Source organism: Anguilla anguilla, chromosome 6, assembly GCF_013347855.1.
Source record: "Anguilla anguilla isolate fAngAng1 chromosome 6, fAngAng1.pri, whole genome shotgun sequence".
Lineage (NCBI taxonomy): Eukaryota > Metazoa > Chordata > Actinopteri > Anguilliformes > Anguillidae > Anguilla > Anguilla anguilla.
Window position 1 is genome coordinate 59697941 of NC_049206.1, and position 13261 is coordinate 59711201.

A 13261-nucleotide genomic window follows, 5' to 3' on the forward strand; every position below is an offset into this window, starting at 1 on the left:
AAAACACATGATCAAAACTTGCCAGATCATAGGCTAAAAATAACATTTAAAATGGGCACAATGTAAGCCTACTTTTTTTTGGGTCCAAATGTAGCATTTGAGGCGATACTCAGCTTTCACGTTTCAACAAACACATTTCTGCTGTTTGTTCTCCTCTTTTTTTTTTCCCCCAAAAGAAGAAACGGTCCCTTCTGGGGGATTCCTAAATGATCAGTAAACACTTTTGATGAACTCCAAACAGATGGAGCTCACAGATGCACAGGAATCTATCCCCCCCGCAAACCCGTCTTGCCTGGGTGATGTTGTAGAAAGCAGCCCTGGCTTCTTCAGAATCGAGCTCAGACCCACAGGTCAGTATCGGACCGGGGAGGGGGGGGGACTCACTTTGTGCAGCTCGGGCATTCACGTTCAGCAGATTATAACCCAAGTTCCCTGTTTAGCCAATCAAATACCTGCTCGTGGTCTAGGGTGGAAAAAACTGCTTTGCTGTGCAGACGCACTCTTGACGAAAACAGCTACAAAAGCAAACCTTCATATCTGGGCAGGACAAGCACGTTTTATTTATGAAGGGGAGGTAGAAGGCTGGATCAAATGTGTTCGTTTTACTATTTCCACTGATGCAAGATAAACTGTGTGATGCTGAGGGATGACATCATGCAGCCAGCTGGGTGTAGAAAGTGGATTGTTAAATGTCATGAATAGCGTGTAGACTATTAATAAATTCCACATTAGTGGAAGAGAGATAGCACTAACTGCGTAGATAACCGGCAGTATGGCAGTGATCAAAGCATCTACAAGAGGTAAACAGGTCGGATTTGAATTAGCATAATGCCTAACCGACCATTACCTAAAATGAGCAAAACCATGTGGCCTTCTGAAGTAAATGGTTACATTATTACTGTGCTACGATTACAAGCCGCTGGAACTTCGAAAAATACCCATCTTTCTTTGTAAAATACTATAACATCAAGTGAGAGTAAGGTAGATATTTAGTTTCGAGCATGGCGGACGCCTATGAACATACAGCGCAAATACAGAATCAAATTATAATTCAATCACGTAGTAAGTAAGAAGTAAATTAGGGCACATAGTAAAATATTAACTCCAACAAACAGTGGCCTGTGAGTCTAATTGAGACCATATGTATTATGTAAGAATTGATTTAATATTTAACATTTTCCTGCGTAAGTAAATAAATCGCCAAACCCCAGTTCCAAATGCGTTTTTAAAAAACTGACTGATACATCCGAATATTAACTGAACTCCCAGTCTTACCCGCCATTTCGCATGCGCTAGGGCGCGAGTGTTGTAATCGTTGAGCCTCCTCGGGGGATCCGCTTCAGTTTGGGGAACCACCACTCCAAGGGCACGCTCCGGTTGTTGAGATGAAAGCACGCGGGCCCCGCTGGGATCCGTCACCAATGATGTCCTCTGTATTATTCAGAACACGATACATTTTTGCAGTGTTTAACACTTGGCCCCCGAAGAACACGTGCTCGGCATTTGCCGACATAAAATTTTAATGCCCTTTTATAAATGAAAGACGAAAAAAAAAAAAAACAGCTTTTTGTTCTTGAGAGGATTTTCGTGCTAGACGACGTCGTGGTAACAAATCCAATTGGCCCTTCCACTTGCGGAATCCCGGCGTGCTGTGAGGCGCCGCCGGCTCCATATGTGTGGCTGTTAATGGATTTGGCACTCAGCGGTCGTTGTGAGAGCCTGTATTCATGGTAACAGGGCCCCAGGAAATATCGGCTCTCTGTCTACAGACCGATCGGGCCGACCCCCCCATGGGTGAAAGTTCATTTCAGAGAAGACAAGGAAATCCGCACAGGTTCGCCTTACGGTTGAGGACCAGTTCCCGCAGTCACGTGATGCGCTCATGTATTCATCAAAAGCATATCGCTTCGAAACTAAATTCAGAAATCACCTATTCAGGAAGGCGTGGGGGGAAAATGCCCGCACGAAATCCTTCCAAGTCCGCATCATTTATGTTGGTATGCCGGGAAAATTGCACATTAATGCGAAAATAATGCACACCAAGCTTATGTATATTAAAAAGCTATTTGCATCCAATACACCTCGTAATGAAAAATGGAAATGGCATTTGTGTGTGTGTTATCCCCCGAGCTTTCCCGTGTGCAGACAATGTGCACGAGCTGCAATTAGCTGTTAGTGCAGGAAAGTTCACAGCAGCCCCTGTCAGATGGCACGTCCTCCACCGCATGCACGGATTTAGGCCAGACTGTAGACTTGTGGGGGGGTGGGGGTTGTGGAAGCAACGACGAGCCTTTGTAACGTTTGCATGGCAGCGGTTGTACTTCGCACGACTCTAATCCGCCTAATTCCTCCCCGGTGGTAGGTGCAAGTGCTAAGGATTTACTGGCTGAGCAAGCAAAAACGCCGTTCTGCGCGTGGGCATGTGCACGTGCGGGCGCGCCGTGTTTCTGTTGCCCAGGTAACCCAAGCTGCTCTCTCTCTCTCTGTCACTCGCTCCTTCTGCCTGCTTTTTACAGTGAGAACTACGCGTCTATTTATTTATTTATTTATTAGAATAATAAAACATACGTGTTGTACACAAGTTACACTAACGTCTTGATCTTTTGAAACGTGTAAGTGATTAGCATTTCAGCACCGGACAGCTCCCCGGCTCTCGGCTGAAAGAGCGAGGCCAGTCCTCGTGCACGTACAGTGATGTAGCTAGGGGCGCAGGAGAGATTTTTGAAGGGGGGGGGGGGTTCAGTTCTTTGTGGAACCCTGTATGGTAGATGTGAAAGGTGTAAAAGCTCCCAGACTGCACCGTTTTGCACTAGATAGGGTTCCTCTATGGAGACATGCGTGTGCATGTACGTGTTCATCTCTCTCTCTCTTTCTGTGTGTGTGTGTGTGGCTTAAAACATCAAAGCTGCGCGAGACTCCATTTGAGCCGCGCGAGTCCCCTGTGATGGATCTGGCAGTTCAGCAGTACCCATCCTGATAAAAAGCTTTATAACGACCATCCCGGAATCGCACAAAACACACGGAATATACAGTAGGCTAATCAAGACATCAGACTTTCTGGGTTTTTCGTCGGAAGTTCTGTACTTGCATTTTGAACAAAAATGTTCCATCACCAGAACCCCATAGGTGAACAACATATAGGCTATATATTAACCGGAACTTCTTAACCGAACCAGGAAATACCATAGAATACTTATCTCTATGCTTATTATTGGTTTCTAACCCCCAGCTCACGATTCTAAAATCACGATCAGTGCTCGAGAGCTTGGATGTGCGTAATTTAAGCCCAGCACGTGAGGGGCAACACACACAGGAATGGTCCACGGATCACTTACTAGCAGGGGCGTTAGTGGGTGTTCTTAAATGTTCACATCTTTAAGCTGTCATTCGCCAGCACGTTGCTTACACACGTTTTATCCACCACCTATCGCCGCTAAATGAACTGGGAAATAAGAAATGGCAGAAGAATTAATAAATAATTTTGAAAGGGGCGGTGGGTAGAAAAATGACACTGAGTTTATTTGTCATCCCAATGCAGATGCGGGGGTGGGTGGGATTTCACGAAAATTCCCACTCCACAGCTTATATCAGCCTAGAAGCCTGACTGGCTTTAACTCTCCCACGCGCTGCCTTTTTATAAGAATTACAGGAGGAAGCGAACCAAAGGATTTTGCGTCGTGATTCTCTAAGTTTAAAAGTCTGGAGTTGTGCGACCGTTAACACATTACATCACCTTCTGGGTTCTATGCCTGGTGTATTAAACGAAACGCTAGGTGGCAACACTGACGAGGCGGGGAGAGAGAAAAATAAATTACGTCAAGGGAAAGTACGGGTGATCATTCATGGCATTTTGTAGACCTCGGTGAGAGGAGCGGAGGCTGATACAGCCGCAGTGTCGCGCGGAGGGGCAGGAGGAGTCATTCTGCGCGGGGGCGAGCTCCGCCGCGTGTCCAGACACTCATCTTCATTCCATTTCACCGCCGCGGCTGCTTTGCCAGATGCGAGTGGACTCCGGCGAGGTCTGGTCGAGGCTCCGTCTCCACGGAAGAAGAGGATGGGTTGCGCCGGAGTGCAGGGAGCGGTTTCAGGCACGGGCTCGCTAGCCCCCCGTCCAATTTACCCGGACGCTAGATGGCAACCGTATTTGGGGTAGAGTCAGAGGACAGGTGTCTAGGAAGTGACGTCACTAACCCCGGAAGCCGGAGGTGGGAGCTTCAGAGAGCAAGATGGCAGCGAAATCTGATGGTCTGGGGGTCGTCACCGGTTTCGCCCAACTGCACAACCTGGACGAAACGGCGTGTAACGGCGAGGAGGACCCCGCGGAGGGCAGCTCTTTCCACATCTGTCACTGCTGCAACACCTCGTCGTGCTACTGGGGCTGCCGGAGCGCCTGTCTGCGGTACCTCCTGGGTAAGGGGAAGGACGCCAGGCGGCCGCCGCAGGAGGAGCGCCTGTGGCTGGACTGCCTGTGGATCATCCTCGCGCTGCTGGTCTTCTTCTGGGACGTTGGCACGGACCTGTGGCTGGCCGTTGACTACTACTCCAAGCGGGACTACCTTTGGTTCGGGCTGACGCTGTTCTTCGTGCTCGTGCCGTCGGTGCTGGTCCAGATCCTGAGCTTCAGGTGGTTCGTGCAGGATTACACCGGGGGAGGACTCGGGGCAGTGGAGGGGCTAAGCAGCCGGAGAGCAGCGGCCGGACTGGGCACCGGCGCCCACGGGAAAGGCAGGTGCTGTCGGATATCGGTGTGGATCTGGCAGTCAGTTATCCACATTCTGCAGATGGGACAAGTATGGAGGTATGTAGGGTTGAGATTTTGCTCAATTTTGGACTGCAGACCTGCGCCCCCCTCCCTCTCTTGTGAACCCCCACTCCCCCCTCCCCCGCGCCTGTCTCTTTCTGTCACCTGAAATAACCTGGCGCATGCACGAGGACACACCGCAATCCTGCGCGTGTTTCTGTGTGTCTTGTGGTGGTCAGTAACCCCCCCCCCCCCCCCCCCGCCATGACTTTTATTGTTCTGTGCACCCACCCTGTGCACCGCGACGGGGGTGTTTTTGGTGGTATCTGTGCCGGTGTTGAGTCAGACTAAAGGGTAAAATCTGGCTACCGTGAGCAGAACCCAATCTCGGCGAAAATTTGGCAAGTTCCAGTGCGGTTCATTTTCATTCACCCTGTCCATTGACGATAAAGTCATCCAAAACTTCCCCAGTACTATTAGAGAGATAAAGATGACTGACAGTGGAAGGGTGTTGAGGGTGAGGGGTGAGGGGGCTGGGGTGGGGGTGCAAGGGGCCATGGCTGCACCGTAGTGGCGCGCGCTGCATATGGGGTGCATGTAAGGACTCGGGCGCCTCGCGCTCTTCCTGCATGACATGACTGACTCACGCGAGCAGACAGGGCTTTATTTTGGTTCATACGGATCCGCACTAGACCGACATCGGTCGGTCCGACGAGCCGAGCTATTTAAATGTTTTTCCAGTAATGGTCGTAGTCGTTTTTTGAAGCTTTTACGTATTTATAAAGTGTGGAAGTACATGTCTACTCGATGCCTGCTCGCGCGCGAAATGTGCACATTGATAGTACTACATCCTGGCAAACGGAGGGGGGTGGGGGTGCCGCTGCTAACCGGTATAATGCGGGTTTCCTTCTGGGTACATCTTGTACAATTGTCGATTTGTAGTGAGAACATTAACCCTTTGCCGTCTATTTCCGGGCTGTACTGTTAATGCCTGAGCGATGATTTCAGCTCGATGACCTTTCTTCGTGGTTGGGGGCGGCTGACAGCTTCTTCTTCGTTTCTCTGCATCCAGAATACCAGAAAATAATAAGTAGTGCTCTGGTAAAATGTCATGTCTGCAGTGTGTGTATGTGTGTGTCCACATTTGTGTGTATGTGTGTGGGCACATTGTGTGTGTGTGTGTGTGTGTGTGTGTGTGTGGGTGTTTGCACGTGTGTGTTTATGTGTGCGGTCATGGTGCATGTTTGCGCATGTGTGCGCATGTGTCTGTGTGTGTGTGTCTGTGGGCGTGCATGTATGAGTGTGTGTGTGTGTGTAACTGTGTGTGTGTGTGTGTCTGTGAGTGTGTGTGTGTGCGCATGTGCACGTGCATGTATGAGTGTGTGTGTGTGTGTGTCTGTCTGTGAGTGTGTGTGTGCGCATGTGCGCGCACGTGTATGAGTGTGTGTGTGTGTGCGCATGTGCATGCACGTGTGTGAGTGTGTGTGTGTGTGTGTGTGTGTGCGCATGTGCATGCACGTGTGTGAGTGTGTGTGTGTGTGTGTGTGTAGACTGCCTTCTTGATCCATCGCTGGGGTTAGCGGGTTTGTCTCTGTTCCTGCAGGCAGGGCTGGTTTAGCTCTGAAGCTGCGAGACATTCTGTGCGTTTACTTCTGATGAATTCACAGCCTGTCTCTGCACCACTCTTCCAAGGGGTGCCCGCTGGTTGGATAAAAATGGAAGTGTGAAAATGTGCTGTACTAATGTAGTCTGTGGCCCTGATTCTCTCATGGGAAGCTAAGTGGGATTCCACACTAGTCTGGAGCGGGCGAGTGGGGGAGCGTATCTCTCATCACTGGGCTGAGAGAGAGAGAGAGAGAGGGAGAGAGAGCTGTGTGTATCACCGTCTGTGTGCGGAGGAGTGGAAGAGGAGAGGAGTGGAGGAGGAGTGAAGGAGAGGAGGAGGAGAGGAGGTGTGGAGGAGAGAAGAGGGTGAGAGGAAGAGAGGAGAGGATGGGTGGAGGAGTAGAGAAGAGGAGGAGAGGAGAGAAAGGGTGGAGGAGAGGATGAGTGGAGGAGTAGAGAAGAGGAGGAGAGGAGAGAAATAGTAGAGGAGTGGAGTGGAGCAGGGGAGAGGAAGAGTGCCTGGAGAAAAGAGACAGTGATCTGATCTGATATGTGCTGTCATCAACCCTAACCATTACAGCACTCACACACACACACACACACTCACACACAGACACACCATACAGAAACACACACACACACACTCACACACACACACACACACACACACACACTCACACACAGACACACCATACAGAAACACACACACACTCACACACACTCACACACACACACACGCTCACCATACAGAAACACACACACACACACTCACACACACTCACCATACAGAAACACACACACACACACACACACTCACACACAGACACACTCATACAAATAGCCTTACTTGGTCTGTTCCTACACCCATAATCCCTACATATTTGATCTGCACTCTTATCACTCAAAGACACGTGGGGTTGGGTGGGGTGGGGGTGTGTGTGGGTGTGTGGATTCCCTCAGTCTGTGGGATGAATTATTCAGGTGCAGATAGGGGTGTCATAAGCACAAAATGGTGAAGTCAGATGCAGTGCTGTCACTCCTGGACCTTGCATACAGATATCTCTGTTTGTCTGTCTCTCTGTCTGTGTGTCTCTCTCTCGTTCTCTCTCACTCTCTCAATCTCTCCCTCTGTCTCTGTCTCAATCTCTCTCTCTCTCTTTCTGTGTGTGTCTCGCTCACTTTCTGACTCTCTCTCTGTCTGTGTGTGTCTCTCTCTCTCTTTCTGTCTCTCTCTGTCTGTGTCTCTCTCTCTCTCTCTCTCTCTTTTTGTTGGGTGTGTAGGTGAGGTTTAGTTGTGGTGTTGTGTGCCTTTACCCTGAGTAAAATACTGGCAGCATATGTGTATATCTGTATGTGTGCATGTGATTGTGAGTGTGTGTGTGTGTATATCTGTGTGTGTGCATGTGAGTGTGTGCATGTGTGTGTGTGTGCATGTGAGTGTGTGTGTGTGTGTGTGTGTGTGCATGTGCGTGTGTGTGTGTGTGTGTGCATGTGCGTGCATGCATGTGCGTGTGTGTTTCTATGACAGAAAGTAGAGGAAATGGAATGGAAGGTGTTAAACTAGTAAAATCGGTAATGTACACAGTGAAATCAGACTGTCCTCCGTGGGTCTGTAAACAGGGAGCTGTCCGGTGCTGAAACTCAGCCTGACCGGTTCAGAGCCGTTCTTATGTGTAAACACAGGTGTCTACCTGTCACAGGTGCATTAGACTGAGACTGAGAGGAGCAGCTCTGTTAAATCCCAGAGCTGTGCTCTTCCCCTGCTGCTGTACTGGAAGCGTGCAGGAGGAAACCTGCGCTTTTTGTGGATTTGAATGGGGAGGGGGAGCGAAACAAGAGCGACATTTTGCAATGTTTGCGTTGAGGATTTCAGTAAATCACGTTCCACATGTCAGCGATCACAGGATTAAGTATTATTTCGGTGTGGATTTATCTTGGGAAAGACGATACAGTGGGGTTGTGCTATCGATTAAAAAAAATTGTGAGAATCGTTCTAAAAAAGTTTTTTTTTAAATTTTCTACGAAAATGTTATTAACACATGCAAATGCAAAAGTGTTTCCAAAATAAAATGCTAGCATGCTTGGTTTGGTTGTTGATGTACTTAATGATGAATTATTCCATGCCAGCGAATTCACTGAGCTGATGGTGTTGGGCCACTGCAGGTAGTGACTGTGAGAAAGCAGTACGCTAGGCTAAGCTAACTGCGTGCTGTAGTGTTGGGCCTTCACAGGCAGTGACTGAGAGAAAGCAGGACGCTAGGCTAGGCTAACTGCATGCTGTAGTGTTGGACCTTCACAGGCAGTGACTGAGAGAAAGCAGGATGCTAGGCTAGGCTAACTGCGTGCTGTAGTGTTGGACCTTCACAGGCAGTGACTGTGAGAAAGCAGTACGCTAGGCTAGGCTAACTGCATGCTGTAGTGTTGGACCTTCACAGGCAGTGACTGAGAGAAAGCAGGACGCTAGACTAGGCTAACTGCATGCTGTAGTGTTGGACCTTCACCGGCAGTGACTGAGAGAAAGCAGGACGCTAGGCTAGGCTAACTGCGTGCTGTAGTGTTGGACCTTCACAGGCAGTGACTGAGAAAAAGCAGGACGCTAGGCTAGGCTAACTGCGTGCTGTAGTGTTGGACCTTCACAGGTAGTGACTGGGAAACAACAGGAGGCTAGGCTAGGCTAGGCTAACTGCATGCTGTAGAATACAAAAACTGAACTGACCGTGCCACATTAGCACATCCGCACTGACTCTTCTTCTGTGGTGGTACAGAACACCGATGAGTCATCACCTGATCATGTGACCAGTCATGAGAAACGTTCATGATTTATTTTCATGACACAATTACGCTGAAAATGGCTGTCATTTTTTTTTCTTTGGTTTCTGGTGTTTTTCACTCCTGCAAGGAGTGCATAGTTAATCATTTCTCATGGATAATCGATGTGTAATTTATGGCACAAATTATTTTATGGCTCCTAATTTTTAAAATATATAAAATAACTACAGAAATGACTTTGCCTTTGCTAATTGGACCAATCAAAGGCTTAATAACAGGAACTAAGCTGAGTTGTAATCGCTGTAACAGCTTCCCAGGTGCTCATATGGGATATTATAAATATTATAAAGGATGTTGTAAATCTGTTTTGCGGTTTATGACTTAATCGGATATAAAACAGGCTTATGGACTTAGGAGATGGGATGATCCCCGTGGTGCAGCTGATTCCCTGTGTGGCTGATTCTCTGTGTGGCTGATTCCCTGTGTGGCTGATTCCCTGTGCAGCTGATTCTCTGTGTGGCTGATTCTCTGTGCTGCTGATTCTCTGTGTGGCTGATTCTCTGTGTGGCTGTTTCTCTGTGTTGCTGATTCTCTGTGCAGCTGATTCTCTGTGTGGCTGATTCTCTGAGTGGCTGGTTCCCTGTGCAGCTGATTCTCTGTGTGGCTGATTCTCTGTGTTGCTGATTCTCTGTGCAGCTGATTCTCTGTGTGGCTGATTTCCTGTTCTGCTGGATCCCTGTGCAGCTGATTCTCTGTGCTGCTGGTTTTCTGTGCTGCTGATTCTCTGTGCAGCTGATTCTCTGTGTGGCTGATTTCCTGTTCTGCTGGATCCCTGTGCAGCTGATTCTCTGTGCTGCTGGTTTTCTGTGCTGCTGGTTCTCTGTGCAGCTGATTCTCCGTGTGGCTGATTCTCTGTGCTGCTGATTTTCTGTTTTGCTGATTCTGTGTGGCTGATTCCTTGTGCTGCTGATTCTCTGTGTGGCTGATTCTCTGTGTTGCTGGTTCCCTGTGCGGCTGGTTCTCTGTGCTGATGAATACTTTGGTGGTCTGTACTGATTTTTCCTGACTGAATCATATTGCCGCAAGAGCTTTTCATGGGAGCCAGCATGAACCACAGCCCCCTCATTCGCACAGGGGTGTGCAGAGCTTCAAATTTAAAGTAAATAAATAAATAAATAAATAAATGTGTGACCAAACGTGGTGTTTGTGTGACCAAAGACCATGTGGTTATACTATAGAGGAAAATCCAGTATGGCAGCCATATCATAAGGGCACGTCCTCTGCAGTGCCACTCTGCAGTAACACTCATTTTCATTGGATAAGGATTTGTAACTCAACCAAATTACCTGTCTCTGTGTGTGCGTGTATATATATATATGTGTGTGTGTGTGTGTACAATGTTTGTCTGTCTATAGTGTGTGTGTGTAGTGTGTGCGTGTAAAGCGTGTATATATATTGTGTTCGTGTATAGTGTGTATATACTGTGTTTGTGTGCGTGTATGTGTGTGTGTATGTGTGTACAATTTGTGTTTGTTCATAGTGTGTGTGTATATAAGGTGTTTGTATAGTGTGGGCGCGTTTATAGTATGCATATATATTGTGTTTGTGTGTATGTGTGTGTATATAGACTGTGTTTGTGTGTGTATGTATTGTGTGTGTGTGTGTATATATACTGTGTTTGTGTGTTTGTGTATGTGCACTCATGTGATTGAAGCTCCAGGCTCTTTCTCATTTCTGGGTTGTGGGGGAGAAGTGTTGAGTTTAATGACTCGTCAGGCTGTGGGGGGAGGGGGGGGCAGGCATTCAGTCTGTGTTTGAGAGAGACCCCCAACCCCCCCCCCTCAGCTAGGGTGTGCTGCTCCGGCAGAGAGGAGAGAGAGGAGAGAGGAGGTGGGGGAGAGAAAGGGATACAGATCAGGTGGAAGAGAGAGAGGAGGTGGAGGAGAGAGAGCAGGGAGAGCAGGTAGAGGAGAATGAGGAGGAGGAGGAGAGAGAGGAGGTGGCAGAGAGAGGGAAGAGAAGAGGTGAGAGAGGAGGAGGAGGAGAGAGGGGAGACAGAGGAGAGAGAGTAGGAGGAGGAGAGAGGAAAGAGAGGAGGTGGAGGAGAGAGGGGAGAGAGAGAAGAGGGAGGAGGTAGAGGAGAGGGAGGAGGAGGAGGAGAGAGGAGAGAGGGGAGGTAGAGGAGAGGGAGGAGGAGGAGGAGAGAGGGGAGGTAGAGGAGAGGGAGGAAGAGGAGGAGAGAGGAGAGAGGGGAGGTAGAGGAGAGGGAGGAGGAGGAGGCGCTGGTGCGCTGCCGGTGGGGGCTGTTTTGGGGGTTCATTATCCCTCATAATGCTCTCTCCCTGGGCACAGCACCACCACTGACCTCCATTCTGCCCGAATCTGGAGCACCCCCCCCCACCCCCCCATCACTGCCTGTCCACCTGGCACACAAAAGAGCCCCCCCGTGGCCCATAACTGTGCCCCCACCTCCCCACTCTCATCCTTTCTCTCCCTCTCTCCCTCACTCCCTGGCTTTCTCTCCTTGGCTTTCTCTCTCCTTTCTTTCTCTCTCTCTCTCTCTCTCTCCCTGTCTGTCATAATTAAACTCTTGTGTCCAGATCAGTGTGTAATTAAGGTTGCTGGTGTGTGTGTGTGTGTGACTGTCTGTGTGCCTGTGTGTGTGTGTGTGTGTGTGTGTGACTGTGTGGACTGTGTGTGTGTGTGCGTGTGTCTGTGTGCCTGTGTGTGTGTGTGCGTGTGTCTGTGTGAGGATCAGTGGATGTTCTGTAGGACTGAGAGGACTCTTGGGGTGGGGGTGGGGATGAGTGGTGGTGGGGGGGGCATGGTTGGAGTGTGTATTTGTGCAGTACAGTGTACACAGGGTGGCTGGAAGGGTTTTTTTTAGGACATTAACATTGCCCTTCAGTGGGACAAGGGGGCGCCTGACACCTCATGCCTCCCAGCCTTCCCCTGGTGTGGTGCATTGTGGGTAAATTAATTTAGCTCTTTTTCATTGGAGGATGTTTAATCGCTTGGGCTCTGAGCAGCTTCAGGCTTGCGTGTGAGAGGTAAACTCCACAGGCCAGTCCTCTCACTGTAACCCAACCACTCGCCCTGTGCACCTGACCACAACCCGACCAGCATCACCAGACTGCCCTGGTGATCTGACCACAACCCAACCGGCATAACCCAGCTGCTCTGTGGATCTGACTGCAAGCCAACATAACCTGACCGACTTGCGGACCTGAATATAACCCAACCAGCGTAAGCCAACCGCCCAAATATTTGTTTGGGTCGCGGGTTGCTGGGTCACGGGGTCGTTGGGTCACAGGGGGCTGGGTCGCTGGGTTGTTGGGTCGCAGGGGGCTGGGTCGCTGGGTCGCAGGGGGCTGGGTCGCTGGGTCGTTGGGTCGCAGGGGGCTGGGTCGCTGGGTCGTTGGGCCGCAGGGGGCTGGGTCGCTGGGTCGTTGGGTCGCAGGGGGCTGGGTCGCTGGGTCGCAGGGGGCTGGGTCGTTGGGTCGCAGGGGGCTGGGTCGCTGGGTCGTTGGGTCGCAGGGGGCTGGGTCACAGGGGGCTGGGTCGTTGGGTCACAGGGGGCTGGGTCGCTGGGTCGTTGGGTCGCAGGGGGCTGGGTCGCTGGGTCGTTGGGTCGGATGGTGGCGCTGCGTCTCCTGTATGGAGCAGCCGGACGGGCGGGGTAGAGAGCGGTGTTGGCGTAATGAACGCCTCGCATTCACCAAAATATTTACGGCTGTAAATTCTGCAATGGAGGATCTCCAGGGCAACAAAAGCCTCGCGGTTAATCATATTCATCTTCTGTTATCGTTAATCAAGAACGCCGTCCAGGCGAGCGGGGCAGGCCAGCTGAAAGAACGCTGCACAGAGCTGGTTCAGTCAGCCATCGCGTGGGCTGGGATACACACTGCTGCTCATACACTCACACACACTGCTGCTCCTACTGCTGCTCACACACACACTCACACACACACACACACACACTGCTGCTCACACACTCACACTCGCAATAACACTGCTGCTCCCAAAGCTGCTCCCACACACACACACACACGCTGCTGCTCCTACTGCTGCTCACACACTCACACTCCTGCTCTTACTGCTGCTCACACACACACTCACACACACTGCTGCTCCTACTGCTGCTCA

The 13261-nt window shown here is 50.1% G+C and overlaps 1 protein-coding gene across 2 annotated transcripts in view; it reads left to right on the forward strand.

The window, feature by feature from the left end:
• Positions 1-3372: 3372 nt before the first annotated feature.
• Positions 3373-13261, forward strand: part of xkr6b (XK, Kell blood group complex subunit-related family, member 6b) — a 28343-nt gene continuing 18454 nt past the window's right edge. The window contains exon 1 of one of the 2 annotated variants that reach the window (XM_035422585.1): positions 3373-4798. In XM_035422585.1, coding sequence (XP_035278476.1) covers positions 4227-4798 — 572 coding nt within the window. In that variant the 5' untranslated portion in view covers positions 3373-4226. The remainder of the gene's footprint in view (positions 4799-13261) is intronic. The other variant, XM_035422586.1, reaches the window with a different exon arrangement.